Genomic DNA, 23,171 nt, shown 5'->3' with positions numbered 1-23,171 from the left:
TCTTGATATAACTATTCATTTTTTTATTTTTATTTTTATTTTTTTCCCTCAATATATGTGTGTTGAGATTATGTGAAATTACTGAATTAAAGCTCATTCTTGAGTTAAATTGTCATCATTCTGAATCGTGTCATCTAAATATATTTGTCATTGACTCATCTATTTTTATTACTATAATATAGCATAGAAACTTCACTTGTTATAGTTGATCAATCTTAGTGGCAATATTTTGAACATTTCATTGCAAATGATAATCTGAAAAAAGGGGGCAAAATTTAAAGCTTTTCAACTACAGTGTGACCCTTTAAGTATATTTTTCATTATTGATTAAAACAAAAATTACATACTTTTATTCATCATTTTATTAAAGATAAAATAATAAAGTTAATATTTTTTTATTTATAGGATCATTTCAATTTATTTATTATATTATATTTTTAGTTCATTTAAAAAAAGTATAATTTTTTTTATTAACGGCTTAATTTCAACATTCTAATAACATATTTAATATCATAAAATTAATTTTTTGATATATTTAACATATTTTTATTTAAGATAATAAAATTTAAAAAGTTTTTAACTATCTTATATTTTATGTCAGAGTTTAAATAAACAAACGAAAACATACACAATAATAATATCGTAAAATAAATTGAAAACGAAAATATATCAGGTAAACTCAATTAATTAGCTTGAGGTGTGAAAAGGAGAAAAAGAGTCTAAAAGTCAGAAGTCATCTAAAGTTTTTTCTTCATTTTCAATAATACATTTCAGTATTTTTTTTAAAAAAAAAATAATATTCTAAGGTTCGAAATTCATATTGAAATTTCAATAGATGATAGGATTCATTTAAAGAACAGAATGCTTCCAATAATATTTTTTTTATATTTAAAAATTTAAATATAAATTTTTAATTAAAATAAAATAATTTCACCAATACATCACAATTCATATCGATCTAATTTCAGTGAATTATATTTTGGTTCAAAGAATAATGATGGGTTTCACACTTTGCTAAAAACTTTTCCAACCAACAAATGAAATATCAAGTCAAGCAACTGGTCGTCGCCTGTCCCCGTTTAACACTCTTTTTCTTTTTTGCAATTTCTTTACAAGTTTTCAGTTTTAGTTCTCACTGTTAGCCTTCTTTCTTTGACCAAAGAAAAAACTGTATCATCAAAAATATACTCTCTTTTTTTGCCCCTTTTCTTCTTTGTAATTGACAATCAAGATCCAGCAGTTGATATCCTCTACTGGGTTGTAAGTATCTTGCATCTATAACTTCTTGGTCTTCTTTTGATATTTTTTATGCTCAACTTGTTTATTGGTAGAATTTCTTATTAAAAATTGTTTCTTTATTATGTTGCTGCTTGCCTTTGACTAAGGACTTGGTAATTTGTTGAATTTTGAAAGTTGTGTAGAAAGGGTCTGGACTTAAATTTGTGGAAATTGAAGTTTTTTTTTTTTGGTATTTATGCCTAGTTCTTATGAAAAGATTGTTTTTTTTCTCTTCTAATTGTGTTGGTAGCTGCTTTGAGTAAGGACTTGGTAAATTTGTTGAATTTTGAAAGTTGTATAGAAAATCTCTGGACTTCTATTTCTGGAAATTGAAGTTGAATTTGGCCTTTTGTTGTTTGATCTTAAGAACCTTTTTTTGGTTTTGTGGATTGTGTGAGATGGGGTTTGTGTTTTATATCTAGTAGGGGTCTTTTTTCTTCTTTGAACTTTCTTGTTGAAGGTGTGAAGTTTTGTGCTTTTGGATGTGGATGTGGAAGATCGAGTAAATTCTGCATTTTGGTAAGAATCTCTCTACCATCTCAAGGTAGGGGTAAGTTCTGCGTAGTACCCTCCCTAGACCCGACCTGTGGGATTACACTAGGTTTGTTGTCCTTGTTGTTGTTGACCTTAGTAATTGCGACTAACCATTTCTTTAATTCATTGGTTGCCTTCTTGAATACTTTGAAAGAGGACAGTGGTTTATTATTTGTTGAAATTTGGAAGTCATGGTCAAAAAGCACTCAACTTTGAAACTTTCTGGGATTGGAATTTGCTTTCTTGTTGTTTGATTTTCAGAACCTTTCCTGGGTTCTACTAGCCTTGCTTGTTGGGATTCGTTGTATATCAAGTAAGGAGGGTTTCTTCAACTTCCATCTTGGAGGTGTGAAGTTTGTGGTTGTGGCTTTGTAAGGTCAGATAATATCATCTTTCAATAAAAAATTTCGTGTGTTTTGCTTATATCAAGTAGGGGTGTTCTTTTTTCTTCTTTTCATTCAACTTCTATGTCTAAGGCGAGAACTTTTATGATTGTCGCTGTAGATGATCAAGTGAAATTATCTTTTGAATGAAGTTTCCCTTTTGTTGATGATAATTTTATGTAAGTGCATCTCTTAGATTGCTGTTATTGTGCTTTTTCTCTTCCCAAGTCTCTTTTGCCTCCTTGTTTGCTGTTTTTCCCATTAAAATATATAAGGAACAGCTTTTTGCTTGTATCTGACTTCTCCGATAATCTTTATTTTGGTTGTCCTGTAAGTGTGGGATTTGAGTACCTCTACTTCTGGAGAATCACTAGTTTGCTTAAGAAGAAAAGTTATCTAGTGTTGATATGAAATGAGTCCGATGAGAGCGGATGAAACGGAGATTCATATAGTTTTTTCCGATTAGTTTGGAAGTGAGGCAGCGTTGATTGATTGATAAAACTGATTCATCATCTTATATTTTTCCTTGCAGCCTTACATTTTGCTTCTCAACTCGGGAAAAATCAGATTTGTTCTTGCAATGGATTTTTCGGGGTTGCAAACTAGTTTATAGAGATCTTAAATGTTTCAGTCAACTACTTAATTAGGACCTTCGATTGTTGCGGTTATGACGGTGCCTCTCACCAAGATGGCTTTGGATAAGAGAGCTCTTACTACCTTTGCTGCTATTTTGATTTACTTGGTCTTGAGCTGTGCTGTTTGCTCTGCTGTTCAAAGCGACATTGACTGTCTGAAATCTATAAAAGATTCATTTGAAGATCCATTGAATTTCTTGAACACTACATGGAAGTTCGATAATCAGACCGAAGGTTTCATCTGCAAGTTTGCTGGGATTCAGTGCTGGCATCCTGATGAAACCAGAGTTTTGAGTATCAGTCTTCCTGACATGCGTCTCAAGGGCAAGTTTCCACGTGGTCTTAAGAATTGCACCTCTATTACATCATTAGATCTTTCGAGCAACGAGCTCCATGGAAGTATTCCAAATGATATCTCCAAAATTATAGGTTTTGTGGTAATGCTGGATCTCTCATCCAACAATTTTTCAGGGGAAATCCCAGTTAATCTTGCAAACTGCTCTTTTTTAAATAGCCTTAGACTTGACGACAACCAGTTTACGGGCCCAATTCCTGCAGAAATTGGCCTGCTTGGTCGGCTCAAGAATTTTAATGTAGCAAACAATCGATTGACTGGAGCAGTTCCACGTTTCATAAATGCAACTTTTCCTGCAGAGATCTATGCCAATAATGCCGGACTGTGTGGACCACCATTAGCTCTTTGTGAGGGTATTGCCAAGAAACCCCGTACTGGAATCATTGTCGGTGCAGCTGTTGGTGGGGTGACTTTAGGTGCTGTATTATTGACCATCGGTATGTTCTTATATATGAGAAAGATATCCAGGAAGAGGAAAAAGGAAGATGATCCTGAAGGGAATAAATGGGCGAAGAGTATTAAGGGTTCCAAGGCAATCCAGGTGAGAATTAAAAACTGTGTCATTACTGAAACTTCTGTTTGCGCTTTGTTGATTGGTCATAAATCAATTCTAGTGGGTTGTGGGTTGTGTTTACGGGTTCTACTGTAGCATTGCGATTATATTTAGAACCATAAATTCGTGTTTTCATATAAGCGTTTAACTAATGAATTTTTCACCATAAGCTCTTTTGTGAGTTTTCTCTTGCTCAAGCGTTCTTAATTGACTTAAGGTGCCTTATTTTCAGCTTTCAATGTTTGAGAAATCTACTTCAAAAATGAGATTAAGTGATCTAATGAAGGCCACCAACAACTTCAGCAAGAACAATATTGTTGGGTCAGGAAGAACCGGGACATTCTACAAAGCAGTACTTGATGATGGCACTTCACTTATGGTTAAGAGGTTGCAGAATACTCAACACTCAGAGAAAGAGTTTACATCCGAGATGGCTACGTTGGGAAATGTAAAGCACCGTAACCTGGTACCTCTTTTAGGTTTCTGCATGGCGAAAAAAGAAAGGCTGTTGGTCTACAAAGATATGCCAAATGGCACCTTGCATGATAGGTTGCATTCGTTGAGTGAAGGGGAAAAAACTCTTGAGTGGCCTATGAGAATGAAAATCGCCATTGGAGCAGCCAAAGGATTTGCATGGCTTCACCACAACTGCAATCCTCGTATCATTCACAGAAATATTAGTTCTAAATGCATCTTGCTGGATGTGGAATATGAACCTAAAATATCAGATTTTGGACTTGCTAGGCTCATGAATCCAGTTGACACTCATTTGAGTACCTTTGTAAATGGGGAATTCGGGGACTTTGGTTATGTTGCTCCTGAGTATGCGCGAACTCTCATGGCTACACCAAAAGGTGATGTGTACAGTTTTGGTGTTGTACTTCTCGAGTTAGTTACAGGTGAGACACCAACTTCTGTTGCCAAAGCTCCCGAGACCTTTAAGGGGAATTTGGTGGAATGGATCACACAACTCTCTGGTGAATCTAAGCTTCAAGACGCGATTGACCATTCTCTGTCTAGTAAAGGTTATGACAGTGAGATCTTCCAGGTCCTTAAAGTTGCTTGTCGATGTGTGTTGTCTGCTGCTCCTAAGGAGAGGCCAACAATGTTTGAACTGTACCAGCTTCTGAGAGCCATTGGAGAGCGATATCATTTCACAACTGATGATGACATTATGATGCCTGAGAGTGATAGCGGATTCCAAATGGACGAGCTCATTGTTGCTCAATAAGTAAACGAGGCCCTTTGATAATGGTTGAGTAAGATACAATAATTACTAGATCATTTTCTATCCTGTACAAATACCACGGTTCACTATCTATATAGGTCATTCTATTTCTACTGTGTAAGTCCCTTATTCATAGCTACCCAACTATGTAATTTGTGCTTCTTTTTCTGTATTTTTAATGGTGAAGAGATTTCTACAGATGTGATGTTAGTCAGTATTTTTCGTCTCTTCACATTTACTGCTTGAAGAATGTAGTCTTATCTTCCAGTAATTATAAAATGCAAAGTTGTAAAAAGTCTTTCACTCAAAGCTGACTGTAAGAAGTCCCAAACATTTGAAGACTCTATTTTATATTTCACATACTTAGATTAGTACAAAGAATACTTGAGCCTCTCTAAAAGATCCGCGTACATTCTACCCCCCTCGTGTTGTTATTGTGTCCATCAATGTAGGTTAGAACCTTCCTATTATTTTGGATGTGATGATAAATCATGCTATATACATATGAAAAGGATAAAGAATTTCCAAGATCTTATACAAAATGATCTAATAAATACAGCTTAAGAGTTACATATTCGTGGTGCAGAGTCTCAGGCAAACTCCTACAAGGCCTTTACAGTAGATTACATTGGTTTTGGCCAAAAGCAAAACACTAGGGAGTTGCCTGTTGTGACCAACTAACACTACTAAGAAGATAAATATTCATCATCAGAGGAACTATGTTGCCGTTTAGCTGTGTATATGCTAGTGACAGGTTGTAGATTTGGATTAACTGGAACTGGAAATTTATGCGCAGAGCTAACTACTGTCCTCTCATTTATCATCCCAACTTCCTTGCAAACGCGATCAAGAATCATTAGGAAGTCTTTGACCACCATGAAGGTTCTGAGAGGGTGAGCCTCTTCCCTAGCTGAATCTCCATGGAAATACTCGGTTATTTCCTTCACCAGTGACATGGCCAACGCCTCTTGAGCTTGGAGCCGTATGATCTTCTCTTCTGCTATTTCCATAAACCTGTTCATGGACTCGGAGAATTTTCTAGTACTGCTTTCCTCTGATCCAACAGCTTCAATGTATCCTGCAACCTCAGCAATGTTTCCGATCCCCTTAGAAAGCTTTAAAACATCGCTGTGGAGCACTTCTGAATCCATTGCAGCAGCATTTTTAACATTTCTAAGCTCTGAAGTAATGTTGGAAACAACTTGAAGGCCAAGTTTCCGGCACTTAGCGTCATCATTAGTGGTACACTGTTCGTTCTGATTTCCTCCGGAAAGACGAGTACCTTCACCTTTTATAATCTCCTGAACCACAAAATGCAAAAGGGTTGTTTTCCCATCTGCTCCCTTTACATCTACAAGCTTTAGCAGAGTGTCAAGTTTGAAGGCATGAGCATCTCCCCTGTTTGTCCCAACATTCATGCGGTTACCCGTCTTCAACACGGCTTCCAGAAGCTTTAAGAACATTCTGCTACTTCTCAACTCTTCACATGCTGCCTGTAGTAGGAAACCATTTTAAAGACATTATTCACAAGTTTTCTTCTGATCTAAATCAAAATTCTTCTAGTGAATGGATCATCAATAACAAGTAGAAGTTGACAATGACTTAAAATAGTTACCTCTAGAGTTTCAAATGACTTCCTGAGGTAGTCCACCTCATAATCAAAATTTGATATATACAGCATAGCATCTACCCTTTTGAATGCAAAAGGTACATCAAGCACTGCTTTCAAAAACTTCTCTGCTGGCCCGAGCTTGACTGGAGAATCATCTTTGTATTCTTTTAGCTTACGTTCTTCCTCTTTGGATGGAGCCATCTTCAATAAAATCTCAAGGAGCTCACTCCCAATAGTTTCAGCATTTCCTGAATAGAAGATATAACTTGTTACTGCTGTCTATTCTCCTAAATCCAAACACTATACAAGTTCTAGACACACTTGAACTTCTGCCTATTGATGAAACCAACAAAGAACATCGAGTGAAGGAGCATAACTTTTAGCACGATAACTACATTATTTTGCCTCGATCAGTCCTAACACACACTTCCATCATTCCATTTTTCAGCTCTTAAGTTTCAATTAAGAAAGAGATTTAACTATATAAACCACCAACTGTAAAGAATTTTACAGTATCAAGCATTTTAACCTATTGTAGTTAGGTAATCTATCTTATTTTCCAGCTTACGAATCCCAATGGTTACAGTATAAACCACCTACTAGCATAAGACTGAATATATTTAAGTTAAACTCTTCAAAGAACGGTGAAAATGATGAATACCTTCTAAAAGGGCTTCACATATTTCCTCTGTGGTTACATTAATGGCCCTCAGCAAAATTGCAATGTTTTGTGCTTTCTTTGGATCAAGTACCCTATTCTCTTGGCTCGGTGAGGGTACTAGACGTCTAGTTGTGTCGTTTGCATTCAATGTAGGAGTCTTTACCACAAATAGTGTTTCTATCATCTCTTCATTCAACCTGCAAATTAACCAGTATGAGTTCTATTCAACTTATACAAACAAAAGGCAATCAATACATGTAGTTAACAGATTATCATACTTAAATGAGCTCGATTTCAGTTGATCCCAAACCATTTCGCGATCCGAACTTGCTCTCACTTTATCCCAATGCAAAGTTTTCAACTTTGGTTTGGGTTCCTCAGTTCTCTCATCATCCTTCTCAATATGTTCCGAAACAGAAGGCAACTCCATTGGAGAAACCAATACTGGACTCTCAATTCCAATGGGTTTTAAAGCAGATTCAAGAGCTGGAGGGTTAAATGCTGGCTTTGAAAGTGGAGGTGAGGGTGTTTTGGGGCTTTCTATATTCTTAGAAGGTGGTGGTGGAGGTGGCGGCGGACGTGGCGGTGGTGGTCCAAAAGCTGGTGTGGCTTGCTGTATGTGATTTCTGATTGTCGCCGGAAACTGAACATCTTGATCCAAAAGATTGAAAATTCCCGGAGATGAGTCCATGCTTCTGGTTGAATATCTCTCTGGTGATAATGGGCATGGAGGTGATGGTGATGGTGATGGAGATTCTGCAAATGGTGGCACAATTGTCGCCGGTGGCGGTGGAGGAGGAGGTGGATACTGAGGTGGTGGAGCGGTGTCAACAGCGACCAGTTCCGGTGACTTGGGTCTTAAATTTTTCCTTTCTGGACTCAAACTCGCCGGCGGCGAAATGCTCAGCGATACAGACCGGACCGGCGAACCGGACCCGGAACTCGAGGACGAACTCGAAGAAGATGAGCTACAGCCAACAAATTTCTCAACTTCAACAGCAGAAAAATCTCTTCGGGACAGTGAGTCACCTCCGATCGAACTCTCTCTACCTCCCATAGATCCGGCAGAAGAGTAAAAATCCACATCATTTTCAGCAGTACCGGAGAAAAACCTGGTATTCCCATAACTCTGTCTCAAATTCCGTCCATGTAACGGCGGCAATGGACGGAGCTCCGGCGAGTCCATTTTTCTGGAAGAAGGAGCAGAACTAGTGTTACTACCATTACGATTCTGAGCATTCTGTGTTTCAACTCCGCCATGTGAGCTAGCAAGAGTACCCAAATAGAGAAACTCCGAACTAGTCTGAGACGGTCTTTGAAGCTTAGGAATACCATTATTAGCATCATTCTTAGCAGCATCCCGACTCAACCCATTACTATTACTATCAGATCTTTGTGTTTTTCGGTCACTCTGCTTCCTTCGCTTTCGTGTATGCAAAAAGATAGCAATAGAAAGAACAATGACAGCAGCAATAACAGAGATAATAGCAGTGACAATGAGTTTACTTGAAACAGGGTTAGATTTGGAGGTATTTGGAAGGATAATAGAAGAAACATTTGCAGGAACAAAATCAGCAGGTGAATCAGGGGGAGGTGGAGGAGAAGGGTAAGTAGGGAAAAAGGGGTTATTATCACTGTTATCAGGAGGAGGATTAGAGCCTTGAAATGGGTACTCTGTAGGGGCTGGAGGAGAAGGTATAGGTGGTTGAGAAGAAGGTGAAGGTGAGTCTAATGGGAAAAAGGGTTCATGGAGAACACGGCGGTTGTTTCCGGCTACGGTGGCAAATGACAAGTGAGGTGAAAAACAGAGGAAGAAGACAAAGAAAAAAGAAACCACCATTGTTAACAGAGATTTCTTTCTTTAGAGAAAAAAGATGAGAACTTTAACAAACACTTTTTGTACTGAATCAAGAATCAACAAAGAAGTTTTTCACTAATTTAGCATATATTTCATTTTAAATTTTAGCTTACATTATTTCATTTTTTAGTGAATAATCAATGTGCTCTGTTCTTTGTGAATGTTCAGCAAGATTCCTTTTTTGGAATTTGGTCAAATGGGAAATGGTAATAGAAGACAAATAGCTGAAAGCATAGGGGCGGGGGAGTTGTCTGTGTTTACAGTGAGGAAAAAAGACAGAAATTTGAAGAAAGAAACCAAGAGAGTGACAGAAAGCAGAGTGAGAAAACCCAAAAAAAAAATCTAAGGGGAGAAAAAGTTTGTGTGTGTGAAAAGGTAGAAAATTGGGGAAGATTATAGAGTAATTATTGTATAAAAAAGTACATTCATGGAAGACAGAGATTTTGGATGGTGCAAATCCAGCTAAGTTTATTCTCAGCTGGGTGAGTGACAATGCTCACTGCCTGTGGTTCGATTGTGATACCATAGTGAAACTAATTTATCTTAATTAAATTTAAAATTGTAATATTTATAATCAGTTGTGTAGCTTTAATATAAATAACGAACATCAAAAAAATGGCAAAAAGACAGCGATACCAGTTGTAGTGAAGTGATATTTATGTAACGATATAACGCCGTATCTCATAAGTCGTAAGTGGCCCTTTCATTCGCTATTAATAACTGTTCAAAATTAAATAATAGTTGATAATTTATATTTTAACGCTTTTAAATTTAAAAAGTACTAACAAGTTATTAATTGTTGATTTGTATTTTAATGTTTGAAAGTGATTCAGAATTTTATAAATAATAAATTGTCAATCAAAAATTAAATTCTTAAACTTTTTAACATTGGACAAAGGCAATTTATACTAAAAGCAACTCGAACAGTTGATTAAGAATAAAAGAGTGTCTATCACACTGATAAAGTAGGTAAAAGTTCCACATTGATTGAGAAATAGACGAGTGATCTCTTTTTAAAAATCCCCTCATAAACTAACTTTTGATATTGAGTCAGTTCAGGTGTCATATCTTAAACACCAACACAAAATGATTTAGAATTTTATAAATATTAATAAATTATCAATCAAAAATTAAATTCTTTTAACTTTTTAACATTGGACAAAGGCAACTTTATACTAATAGCAACTCGAACTCAGATTAAGAGTGAAAGAGTGCTAATCACACTGTTAGAGTGGGTAAATTTTTCACATTGAATGGAGAATGGACGAGTGATCTCCTTAAAAGCCCACTTATGAGTTAGTTTTTGTGATTAAGTCAGACAAATGTGGCATATCTCAAACACCAACACAATTTTAATAGATTTGGGTGTGTTACTCGATCAAATAAGAGGAGGTAGATCCACATTCATACGAGAGGATACACATGAACTCATTAATTTCGTTAATAATCATGTGTACATATACATATCTATTTTGAGAAACTAACAAAAATCAAGTATAGTTAACGATGCACCCATGAATAGTATAGAATGGAGCGCATCATCCACGAGTTTAGAGTTCAAATCTGTTTCGTCTAGAAATAGAAGTGGATGTAAAAAAAAAAGAAAATTTGTGTGGGGGGTGGGGTGGGGGTGGGGGGTTACGTGAAGCACCATAAAAAGTTATTTTCTTAAATACATAATGACATTATTAAATTGTAGATGACAATAATTTGAACTTGATTAATTTTCTTGAAAGAACAGAAAGGACAATGTGATTTATTTATTTATTAATTAGTAGTGGATTTTGGATGCTGCGCTGCATGGTTCATACTTACATTGCATTAATATTATTTTATTTATTATAAATAAATTAAAGTATATAGTAAATATATATTCCTAGTAGACACCAGTAGGATTATACATTTTTTTTTTTTAAAAAAAAAAAAGCAGCATAATTTGACTATACAGAAGAATGTGGCCGACAATGATTTACAAATAATATTTTTATACAACCAAAAAATATAATTTTTTAAAACTTCATAGACATTAGTATTCTCCTTATCCAATATTTAAATCAACATAAAATCACCTCCCACGTACGTTAGGTATATAAACTAGTAATAATGCACATTATATTATGTTTCAAAATGAATCATCAAAATCAAGGTTAACAAAGAGAAATAATCCATTTTTCTTTTATAGATTTAAATTTTTTTATGTGCATCATCGATACAAAACTTTTACAATGTTGAATAATATAAAATTTATACAAATTTTGTGGGAAATAAAAAGGATGTTTAAAATTATTTTATACAATAATGTATTACACCTTAGTAATAGCTAAACAATTCTTAATTTAAAAGTAAAAAGTTGCAAATTGTAACTTTAGAGAAGACTTTTGTGTAACGGACAAAACAAAAGTAAATAAATTAAATGTTTTCTGATGATAGGTAGATCTATTTCTTTAATGCATTTATTATCTTATATCCGTATAATATTTCTCATTTATTAAACTAATACTTCACTTATTGAATTTATAATAGTGATTTTTTGTAAGAAAAAAAAATCATTTAGATATTTTAGAACAAATTTATCTTTTGCTAAAAGTTCAAAAGAAGTAGTAATATTTGGGACCGAATAAAGTAATAATCTAGTACTCAATCACACTTTATCAAATTTTGTTTTTGTCCAAAAGAAAATGACGCAATTTTATATTTTAATTTTTTTTGTAATAAAAAAAAATTATAACCATACAAATTATCCTCAGCAACCACTAGTGATTAAATTTCATAAGTGTTATCTGGAGAGGATGAAATATACGTAGATTTTATTACTACTTTATGAAAATAAATATGTTATTTTTTGAAAAATTCTCGAATTAAGTACAATAAATCCAGATATAAAGAAGAAGGATATAGTGAAGAGAATATAGCAGGTATCAATGTACACCTTACTAAAAAGGAGTTAGAAATAATATGGTAATTAAGACACAAAACATCTGTTATATATTAAAACGAATCACAATTATTTTTAAAAAAAATTAATTATCTTTATCATATTAATAATATTGTATAAATTGAGACGGAGAGATTACGATAACATAAAAACAACTGACAAATGAGTCCAATTATCATGTGAATTTGTAGCAGTTTATCAGTTAATGGAATTGGAAGAAGTAACCATTTTGGACACTCACAAACATGCAAATCAGAAAAATAAGAATAAACTATATAATAAAATTTTGGACAAGTTTCCCATTATTATAATATTTGTTTCTTATAATATAAAGTTTGTCAATATTATCATTTCAAGACCAAACTTTTTTTAAAAAAATGTCTTTAGACTTTAGGACAAATACTTTTCCAATAATGTAGAGCTACATGCATGGACACATATATACGCTCCTATTTATTTACTAAACAAAATAATTGTAAGAGACATGAAATAATACATTAATCAATTAATTAAGCACAATAATAATTACTCTTTGTCACTAATTGTAAAGATTTATTACAAATGATAAAGTATGAAAGTAACAAAAAAGGTAAAAATGATATCTCAATGACATGAGTAAAAAAAAGTTTGAAGAATCTACTAGCCGTTTCGATATGTAAACATCTTGGAAAAGTTTGTCCCAGAAACAACCCGAAAATAATTTTTTTGAGTCGATAATTTATCAAAAATAATCTTTTTATCTTATAAAGATAAAAGTAAGATTCATATACACGTACACCTTATTCTTTTCATATCTCACTTGTAAAAATAAGTTCCCGTGATTTGATTTATTTTTAAATTCTGCGTATAACGAAAACTTAGTATATCAGACTATTGCAATAATTATCAACATTATCTTGCATAAGTTGAAAGTCGTTTTACAATTAATATACCAAAAGATGAAGAAAAAAAAGGCCCTAAAACACCAAAAAAAGCTTTAGTGGAGAATCTCTCTTTATATAATTACCTTTTTTATCTTTCTATCAGTTTTCTCCTTTGTATGATCTAAAATTTGTCCGTACTTTAAATAATTTTTAAAAGAAAATCGTCCATCATTATTGCACCTATTCAGCATCGCACTCAATTAATATTGGTAGTATATTTTATGTGGAATTATTTATTAATAATACCAAAGTGGTGAACTTAATTATTTGACGAACAAGAGCCTACATAGCTTAATGCTACTTTGTGTGAAGCTATGCTTTAAATCATTCAAAGTACGTCGGAATTAAAATTAATATATTATTCATAATAGAAAAGGAGTTAAAGTCCTGCCCCAACCATCTTGAGTCATTGATCTATCTACTTAATACGTTTAATTTTACTCGATCCGCTTTAAATTAAATCCACAGATTTTTTTCTCAAATGCCTCGAACTATTAGAAGTATAACAAAGTCTAAACGTAACTTCCTTCTTTATACATACTCATACTAATACAAGACTCGTGTCATAACTATATCATAGTTGATTGGTTTGTCTTTTCTTGATTTGATGTAGCTAACTGACTACAAAAGGATGAAAGATGCTTATACCAGAAAAGAGGGAAAACAAGTTAAAGATGCTTTAAAATGTCATATGATTATCAATAATTAATAGCGTAAATTGTAAATTGTCAGTGTATATAACTTCAATCCTTATTTATTATATGCGATATTCGAAAGATTCCTCCATGCATGCAATGTGCCGGCAGTTAAAAACAAAAAATTGATATCCAGATATGACTTGTCAATACATGTTCTTCCAGCCTAATAACAGCTGCTTTTGCTTCCTACTTAAACTGTACACATACCAAATTACATGCAATGCATCTATAGCAACAAGTGTAATGCAAAGTTGAATTCCAGAAAATGCTCATTCTGTCATGAGAACTCAGACTCTAGCAAAGTTGAAAGAGAGTGTAATTTTTGAATATCCGACACGAGTATAACATCATTGTCGAGAGTCCGAGCAATATATACTATCACTAGGAACCTAGCAAATACTCTCCCTTTTCTTGTCAAAGATCACTAATGAGCTAGAACTGTCATGATTCTTTGGTCATACAACCGGACTAGCAAAAGAAGCATTCAAGCATGACCTTGATCAAATAACGAAACCAAATGCAGATAGGGATAAAGTGCCTAAAGTTGAGTACAAATCATCTCCATTGCCTATTTATACAAACTTCTCATACATTGCAGTAGGACTACCATTTAGTCCAGGATTCGAATAGAAAAGCCAAAAATTTACTGTTTACATGTTGATCACTAGGAGCATCTAACAATTAGCATAGCCAAGTCCAATGCAGATAAAATTGGCCAAAAATAAAACTTGATTTCATCAAGAAAGGAGTTATGTATCTCATTCTATCTATCCTAGTATATACAAGAGTGATTCCATTAATGACCATATAGCGACACCTTTTTTTAAAATTATCTGCAGATGCTTAATGCTGTTGAGAGGTTAACCTTCAAACTCAATAGAGAAGACAAATGACAGAAGAGCAGACCAACATTCATCTCAACCTTCTCATTTTATCACCCAAAGCTCCAAATGGTTAAGACTGAGCCTTTGGGATTAGAGCCCTCAAAAGAGGGAAACATAGAATCATACAACAGCATGCAGCAACTTGCTAAACCTGAAGATGGATCAAGTTCCTCACCATCATTGCCAACTAATGGGAGCCCTTAATATAACACAAGGGAGTACGTTGAACTAAATCCATCCTGAGGCTATTCTGCATGCACGAAGGCAAGAAATATTAAGCTACAGAAAGTACTATAATCAGCACCTCTGCTATTAGTAAAAAAAACCCAAGTTGATATCAAGAACACTACATCAAGTAAACTTGGCAGATAATACATGAAAAAAAGAGGGAAAATAACAAAACGCCCAATACAAAAGATTATTTGCACTACCCTTTTCTTAGCAATTCTTCAAATGCTTTACTTGAGATGAAAATTCCACACAGTGCCAATGTTTCATTTCATTTCACTCCAAATTAGGGATTGAAAAGTTACATTGTGAAGAACATCAGGCCACAGAGACCTTGAATCCACAACAGAAAAAATATTGAATGAAGCATAAAAAGACCAAAGCACTTGACATATTTCATCATATAGAAAAACCTAATAGCTTTTCAATTCCAAATGAAGCAAAACGTGTGTTCAATGTTAAGCAGCACATGTCAACAAAATAAACTCTAAAATCATTAGTTGCACGTAAACAGATGATCATTATAGAAACCGGTTAAAGGTGAAACTCAGAATGATGCAGTGATTGAACAGGACACTTATTTGAATAAAAGTTCTACTTTTCATCCACTGCAAGTTGTTCTTAATTCAAATATTGCATACTCGTCAAGCATGTCCTTTTTAGCCTTTCTACACACACATAAATCTTACATTTTCTCTTTCTTATAATTCCACCAGCCATTCAGTAATTTTTTCCACCATTATTCTAATAACAAAGTTGATGAAACATCGGGGGGATGGGGAACTTGTTACGACTTCCTTTCTGTGCATGAGACTTGCACATAAATCCATTTTAAAGTAGCCAAATTTCCAAGTTCATCATCTAAGCTGGAGAGGATCCTCCTTCAATGAGATACTCAGTACTTGCAAAAAAGATATGGTTGCTCAGTTGGTCCAGTTCATTTACTTGTTTACTGACATCTTAATCAGGGGATCAATTTTCAACAACACACAACTGAAAATGTTTAGTAATATGCACACACATACATATTTAGACTGGAGACAAAAAAATCATCCCAAAAGAAGTACACATAATTATTAATTGATTCAAATGAGCCAAAATAATAATAAATAAATAGAAGATACAAAAGTACCTTAGAGTTAGACATATCATTTGATTACTTCTGTTGCTTTTCTTTATTGATGTAAGCAGTACTCCAGTATGGTTTAGAAACTTCCATCCTTTTCCAACTAGCCTTGACCAGTTTCACCTTATATCTCCACCAGCACATTCAGGACAGCATAGACAAAAGTTTACATCTTTTATGCTCAAGGATAGTGCATCTCAGACACTTCCATATCACATATCCACCTTACCATAATGAGTTTGAGGCTGCACCCATAACACATTTTTCCGCCGTCTCTTTGCAAGATGAAAATGAATCTCTAACAGCAAACTTTTTCATGAATGTTCAAAAATTTTCCAAGATATGCTTTCTTGTACCTTGTTCTATTGTGAATTTTTTTATCTATCACTTTAATCAAAAAAAATGTTCTAAAGTATTTATCATTTCAGAAACCAACAAAGGGATAATTTCTTTTTCCAGTTCCAGCCTTACTACTCTAAGAGGGCAGATATAGTCAATAGCTAATCATTTGCAAAACAGCTACGGGTAACTTAGTCAAATACCCCTTATCATTCTGTTAATGATAGCAAATGGTTTTCTCAATGCGTGTGCCAAAACTTTAAATGATAGATAAAAAAGGATAAAGGAGTATAAGATAGTTCCACCGGACTTTTATGAGAAGAAAATTTTGATTTGATATCCGAAACAGGCAGGAAAACATTTTGTCAGACATGCAGATGACTCCTTTATCACTGTAGAGGCCAGACTAGATGCATGCCTACTTTTTCATGGTGGTTATTTAGAAAAGGGGGAAAATTGAACTATATAAATCAAAACCACCAAATTGCACTCGTGAATACGCAAAAAAATTTCGATGCATCTGACCAGTAATGTCAAGGAACAGTCTCAGTCAAATAAAGATACAGATGTCAACACCAGCGCATGCCATAAAGTTCTTCAATAAATGAACTGATCAGGACATGAACTTCTGATATTTCACAATTCTAAATAAAGGAACCCTCCAAATTCTCAACTGCAAAATCTGGGACAACATAAATTATACAACCACACGCACAATTCAGCCGGCTACCTTTATTGAACCAATCTCGTCTATCTTTGAGCTCCTGTGCTGCAACGTTTTATCAGGTAAGATGAAGCCACAATTAGTAAAAGGTGAATGTATATTAAGTGTAAGGATTAGATTGTGTACAATGAATTTATATCACAAAACTAACGTTTGCAAATATATAAATTTCCTCAATAAAGAAGGTTCAAAATATAGTAAAGAAAAATATTATATGAATCCAACATTTTTTAGTTACCTTGCTTTTCTTGTGTTTGTGGACACCATTAAAATCCTCCTCGTCATGCTTCCTTTTCTGAAATCAGATTAAGAAGAGATCAAAATCAATGAGTTCTTTTATCCTTTTTGTTACAGTGAAGTATGACTCTTTGAGTGCCAAATTCCAAGGGTGAATTTTCCACAAAGATACTCAATAGTTAAGTACCACCCGGCAAAAAACATTTTAATAGGCCCACCCCGGAAAGAACTTAAAACAAAAAAGGAAGTATCAAACTATCAGAGAGAAAAACTATTAAGTCAACACCGCATTAAGTAGATTACACAAAATTCAAACATGAGGTTATTCTTAGAGTAAAGGAGTGGATCCGAATATTACCAAGTTAAAATATCTGTATCACTAAACTAAACAGAATCGGGCCGGACTCAACAACTTTTCGCCTCAATAACTTAAAAAGTCAAGTGGCAGTTCATTTCAAAGACCTCATGTTCGATGCCTAGGAAGCTGAACCTTAATTAATCTTAATATTGTTCCCACTTGATCGTAGAGAGGCAACTTGTAATAAAAAAGGATAATGTACAAATGGATTAATTATCAAGTATAAATTCAGGAAAGCAAGTGCAACAGTCAGCACAATGGTACTGAGATCAGTTGTGAAATTTGTAGTTTCATCCACTTTAAAAGATTTTACTTAGTTAAGATAATGTTGAACCAGTCCTCTGAACTTCTGAACATGAACCTAAGAAATTATTCAAAGTAACAACATACCATGAGAATCATCATTCTTGAAACAAAATCATTTGAGTTAAGATGACAGCAGACCTTTTCATGTTTCTTTGAATGCTCAGCACCAGGATCATTGTGGCCACTTTTATCTTTCTTTTTCTCTTTGTCCTTGTCTTTACTCCGATCTTTATGACGATGTTTGTGCTTCTTATGCTCTTTGTCCTTCTCCTTGTCTTTATCCTTGTGTTTTCTATGCTTCTTCTCCTTCTTCTCCTTGTCTTTCATCTCGCTCTTAGATTTTCCAGCTATAGTGGGGGTGCCTTTGTCAGACTATCAAACACCATGAAAAGACTTACTGATCAGCAACTATTATAACAGGAAAAAACATTTTATGTTTCAGCACATCATATGAGGAAACCCAATTCAAAAGCTCCAACTACAGAAATCATAAAGAATAAAAGTGTTGCTTAGAAGGTTTACAAATGGAGTTAGATCATCCAAATTCAAAAGCAGATATCTTACAGGAGACAAATTGACTGGAGCCGTTTCACGTAGTTGGAAGGCTTCTCTGAGGACATCTAAGTCAAAGGGACGGATACATGAACTTGTCTCTCTTGAAAAGGAAGTATCCTGCGTGAGCTGATCCAACTGCATCATCTCACCTTTCCTAATTTCTGTGTCTCCAACCACATTATGAAGATAATGTGTATCGGAAATTGATAATGGAAGCGACCTCTTACCAAAGAACTCATAATGAGGCAACAATTTGAAGTGACTAATAAGATCTCGAGCACCTGTGAGTTCTCTTGGCCCTAACAATATATTTGGACCAAATCAACAGTTATAAACTATATATATCTTTATCAAACATGAACACATTCAAAAGAGGAGAACAAACCAACTATGTAAGATATCAAGATATTTTATAAACCAACTATATCTGTGAAGGAATATGCAACACAGAAGAATGGTAAAAGACTACAGAATACAGATGCAATCTGCAGTCAGTTGGTAATAAAATGGCAATCCTGCCACAACACCTGTATATTCATTTGCCACTACGAATTCCTCTGCTATCCAGATTATGTTCATTTAACACCTTAAGAAACTTAACTAATGCCGAGCGTTTACTTTTTTTTTTATTTTCAGAAGCATATCTATAAGCTCTTCCACATTCCACAGGTCTACATTAACCTATGGCTTAAAATCTTAAAACCTGAAAGTGATTTATTTCTAGATTGAACTCTATTCTCTCTTCTTTTTCTTTTGCTCTATTAGTTCACTTCATACTAAATTAAGTATGATTGTGCATCCATTTTCCAAAAAAAAAATAATTCCTTATAGCTTGAACACCCTTCGTAAAATTTCTGATCATGCCGCTGGTATCATTTTAAGCAGAAGAAGTCGGCATAAATGAGTTGGCAATAAAACAATATCTTTACTTCTTGCAAGTAAGAACAAGAGCAATAGGACTATAAAACAAATTTCAGCAGCAAATAAATTCGCTATCAGGAGTCTGAACAAGAATATCAATCGATGTGTCACATTCACCTTAATTATAAGCCTATGGATGCAATAAAGAGCATTATTCATCAATTGCATACTAGTCACATGAGTAGACATGCAGTAGTCAACACGTGTAACAAGCAAGGAGACTGCATGTCCCTATTTTTATTTTTTGAGGGAAAGGTAAACATGTAAAAGTCTTACCTCTTCCAAAATTCTTGCTATCTGGATCCATCAATCAGCACCAAGTATATAAGTAGAGCATTATTTCCTGGAAAGCATCAGTAGGTAAGACGATCCAGAAATATCAAGTGCAGCAAAGGTCAATCTACTCATATGACTAGAATGCAAACAAAATGGCATTGGAGGAGGACAATTGAGAGAATGTAACCATAATACAACCATAGTGCAAAATGATAGAGCTCATAAACCTTGTCAGTATCATTTTCAAATAAATACTGCCTTAATGTCATGGATTTGGCAGGGCAACTACCGCCTATGTTCAAACCAGAATACCAAGAGTAAAGATAAAGGGTGCTAAAAGCGACACTAACAGAAAGAAAGACAGCTTTTATCTGTTCAACTAAGAACTTATATATAAGCTGGCAGAGAGATCATTTCATATGCAATTTCTATACCTCTACTCTCAAGTGGATAGGGAGGTCTTATTTGATCAAGCATAGATACAACAAAAAGAAAATTGAAGTAAATAATAAGGAAAAGGGAAAAAAACAAGAACTCAGATTGGTCGTAAGAATAGTGTCTCCCGTGTACAATGGCGGCTATGTTATTTAGAGTGCATAGTGTCCCGAAAATTGTCTATAGTGACTGAAAATGTTATCTACTGCATTAAGTCCAACCTCTCACTAAATTGTGTATAATTGGCCTAAAGATTAGTTTTTTTCAAACAGTTACTTCAAAAATGCAACTAAAACAGTTTTTCAAGCCTATAGATTAAATTTTTTTCCAACAGTCACTTTGCAAATGCAACTCAAAACAGTTTTCCAGCCTAAAGAATGGGTTTTTCCCAACAGTTACTTCACACATGCAACTCAAACCAGTTTTTTCAGCCTAAAGATTAGTTATTTTCAATAATTCACTTGAGGAATGCAACTCAAATTAACACTTTGATCCTTGACAAGACTGAGCAATAAAAATGAAAAAAGAAGAAAAAAACTCGACTTACTGCTCCAACAGAAAGAGGAGAGAATTACACTTACCTCAACTTACCTCTTTCTGTTGGAGAAATAAGCTGAGTTGACCTGACCTCAACTTACAATAGAGAAATTTTTTTAATTAAAAGCTGATTCCATTACAATTTGAGCTTCATAATTTCAATACATCTGAATATCAATGACGAAACACATTGATCTTTGAAGTTAATGACTACGTGATCCCTTTCACAATCTACCATCAGTACATAGAGAATTCAAATCTCCAACTACGAAAAAAGAGCTTACTCGATCAAACTGATGGATATCCAATCCAATTGAAGAACGAAGCTCGTCTGTTTTCCAATTGAAGATTCTCCTGAATCAAAATAATTGAAATTCAGGGCTTAGGGTTTGCAAAAATTCACCGTAAGCTCCGTATAATTGAACCAAGAGAAAACCCTAATTTTGCAATTTCACAGAGTTGAAAAAATATTGGCACCAATTACGGCGTATTATTATTATTATTATTAGGGAAAAGGGTCTGATATACCCCTCAACTTTGTCATTTAGAGCTGATATACCCCTCGTTATAAAAGTGGCTCATATATGCCCTTACTGTTATACAAAAGGCTCACATATACCCCTGCCGTTACAAAATGGCTCACATATACCCTTCATTTAACGGAAGTTTATTAATTAGTTTTAAATTTATATTTGTTACTTCTAATTTTTTAAAAAAAATTATTTAGGGGTATATATGATTCTTCTATCAAAGTTCAAGGTATATTTTAATTTTTTTCATACAAAAAAATATTTTTTGACTTCTTTTATTATAATTATTTGAGTTTCTTATTCTTTTTTTGTTTTTTTCTTTCATTCCTTAGTTTAAAGAAAAAAATTTAAACTATTTTTTTTTTTGTGTATTGTAATTTAATTTCGTATTCGAAGAAAAAATTTGGTCATCTAAAATAAGTTTTACAAGAATATTAGTGAAACATAAATAAATTTGATTATCAAAATAATAATATAAATTAGTCATTGAAACAAAAAAAAGTCAAAAAAATATGTTTGACGAGGATTAAATTTACTCATATGGGATTATATTTTTTAGAAAAAAAATAATAAAAATTTAGATTAAAATTATTATTTTTTTCATTTCCGTTAGAGAAAAAGGCTATATGTGAGCCATTTGTTTACAAGTAGGGGTATATATGAGCCACTTTTATAACGAGGGGTGTATCAGCTCTAAATGACAAAGTTGAGGGATATATTAGACCCTTTTCCCTTATTATTATTGCGACATCGTAATATTTATATTTATTTTACTGGCGATGTCGCGACTCTGTTTCCTCTGTGTCATGTTGACATTAATTGCCCCTGTCTGACCTGGTTTCTGAAGGAGTTTATAGTAATTTCGGCTCAAATTATTTTACTTTTTGCTTCAAATAGAATCCACTAATATCAAAGTACGCGTGCGTAATTGAGAATTGACTAATAAATTAGAATAGCATTTTGCCATTTTCTATATTTTACATAAGTTAACAAAAAATATGAAAAATGGCAGTGGTTATTGGTAGCAACTACAATAACTAAATAATGTCATTCAATGATGTTATGTAAGCAATTTATTTAAGTGTCAACGATTATTTCATAACTGAATTTGAAATATAAATAAATAAATAGTTGCTTCAGATTATGCAAATTTTACAAATTAACGGTACTCTACAAGTATATTGAATATTTAATTTTAGGATTCAAATTTTTAAGTATAAATCACGTAAAAAAATTATTTTCTCTTAATTTAGATATTCTTTCCGTTTAAAAAAGATTGACCTAATTTGATTTGGAACGGTGTTTAAAAAAAGAAAGAAAACTTTTTAATCTTGTGGTTTTAAATTAAAGTTATGTCAAATGTACCAAAATGCCCTTTAATTTTGTGGTTTTAAACATGTCACGTAAAAAGTTAAAGTTAAAGTGTGCCAAAAAAGGAAAGGAATCATCTTTTTTAAACAAACTAAAAATAAAATAGAAACATTCTTTTTTAAACGAAGGGAGTACTATTTAAATAATCATTTTCCTCTCTCCTTTCTCATATAATCCTACGAGAAAGATAAGCCTTCATCTAATTGAACGAAAATTTCTGCATTTATCAAAAACAAATGAGATCTTCAATGTACGTGTTTGGAAGTAACTCAAACAACGAAGATTTTGATTTAGTTTGAAATTATACATGACCTAATAAACTGCTAAGTCTGAAATTAGCATCAAGCGAAGATGTCGCGATGTCCCTTAGTTAATCAAATGGTCTTTTGACCTTCATTTGATTCCAAAAATCAACATGAATCTCATAAAATTGTGTATAATCAACCCTTAATAAAGAATAAACAATCTATCTTGATTTAAGTATAATTCCAGCAAGTGGCTTGTAGGTCACATAAACTTTATTACTAGATCAAGATTTTTCATTAAAGAAAATATTGAAGAGACCATATGCAAGTCATATATCTTAAGCATTAACGATTGATTCTATAATTCAAATTCATAACATAGAGAAGTAAATTGTTGATCAAATTATGCAAGATTAGTAGATTGATGACATTTTAAGAGGGTTTGA

General features: G+C 33.5%; 3 protein-coding genes across 5 annotated transcripts; 1 reads left to right on the top strand and 2 right to left on the bottom strand.

Moving 5' to 3' along the window:
* The first annotated feature begins 1,039 nt into the window (after positions 1-1,039).
* Positions 1,040-5,262, top strand: LOC107023385 (probably inactive leucine-rich repeat receptor-like protein kinase At5g48380). The gene is made up of 3 exons (XM_015224067.2): positions 1,040-1,260; positions 2,728-3,726; positions 3,971-5,262. Exons 2-3 carry the CDS (start codon positions 2,863-2,865, stop codon positions 4,967-4,969), a joined length of 1,863 nt encoding a protein of 620 aa, XP_015079553.1. The 5' UTR covers positions 1,040-1,260; positions 2,728-2,862; the 3' UTR covers positions 4,970-5,262.
* A 207-nt stretch (positions 5,263-5,469) lies between these two features.
* LOC107023532 (formin-like protein 1) lies at positions 5,470-9,474 on the bottom strand. Its single transcript, XM_015224246.2, has 4 exons — positions 7,518-9,474; positions 7,240-7,436; positions 6,582-6,826; positions 5,470-6,459 (listed from the first exon to the last, which is right to left on the bottom strand). Exons 1-4 carry the CDS (start codon positions 9,077-9,079, stop codon positions 5,653-5,655), a joined length of 2,811 nt encoding a protein of 936 aa, XP_015079732.1. The 5' UTR covers positions 9,080-9,474; the 3' UTR covers positions 5,470-5,652.
* A 4,723-nt stretch (positions 9,475-14,197) lies between these two features.
* Positions 14,198-21,075, bottom strand: LOC107021025 (mediator of RNA polymerase II transcription subunit 19a-like). 3 transcript variants are annotated; one of them, XM_015221595.1, is made up of 7 exons: positions 20,864-21,075; positions 19,608-19,674; positions 18,420-18,709; positions 17,994-18,227; positions 17,193-17,249; positions 15,898-16,999; positions 14,198-14,787 (listed from the first exon to the last, which is right to left on the bottom strand). In XM_015221595.1, the coding sequence occupies exons 2-6, from the start codon at positions 19,636-19,638 to the stop codon at positions 16,949-16,951; spliced, it is 663 nt and encodes a 220-aa protein (XP_015077081.1). In that variant the 5' UTR covers positions 19,639-19,674; positions 20,864-21,075; the 3' UTR covers positions 14,198-14,787; positions 15,898-16,948. The 3 variants fall into 3 exon arrangements, with proteins under 3 accessions (XP_015077081.1, XP_015077080.1, XP_027773689.1); XM_015221594.2 differs by having other exon boundaries at positions 15,898-16,994; positions 20,864-21,070; XM_027917888.1 differs by having other exon boundaries at positions 15,898-16,994; positions 20,624-21,064.
* Between the last annotated feature and the right edge of the window lie 2,096 nt (positions 21,076-23,171).

The sequence above is a fragment of the Solanum pennellii genome, chromosome 6 (assembly GCF_001406875.1).
Source record: "Solanum pennellii chromosome 6, SPENNV200".
Taxonomy (NCBI): domain Eukaryota; kingdom Viridiplantae; phylum Streptophyta; class Magnoliopsida; order Solanales; family Solanaceae; genus Solanum; species Solanum pennellii.
Note: the sequence above shows the minus strand (reverse complement) of the source record. Positions and strands in the feature narration are given on the sequence as shown.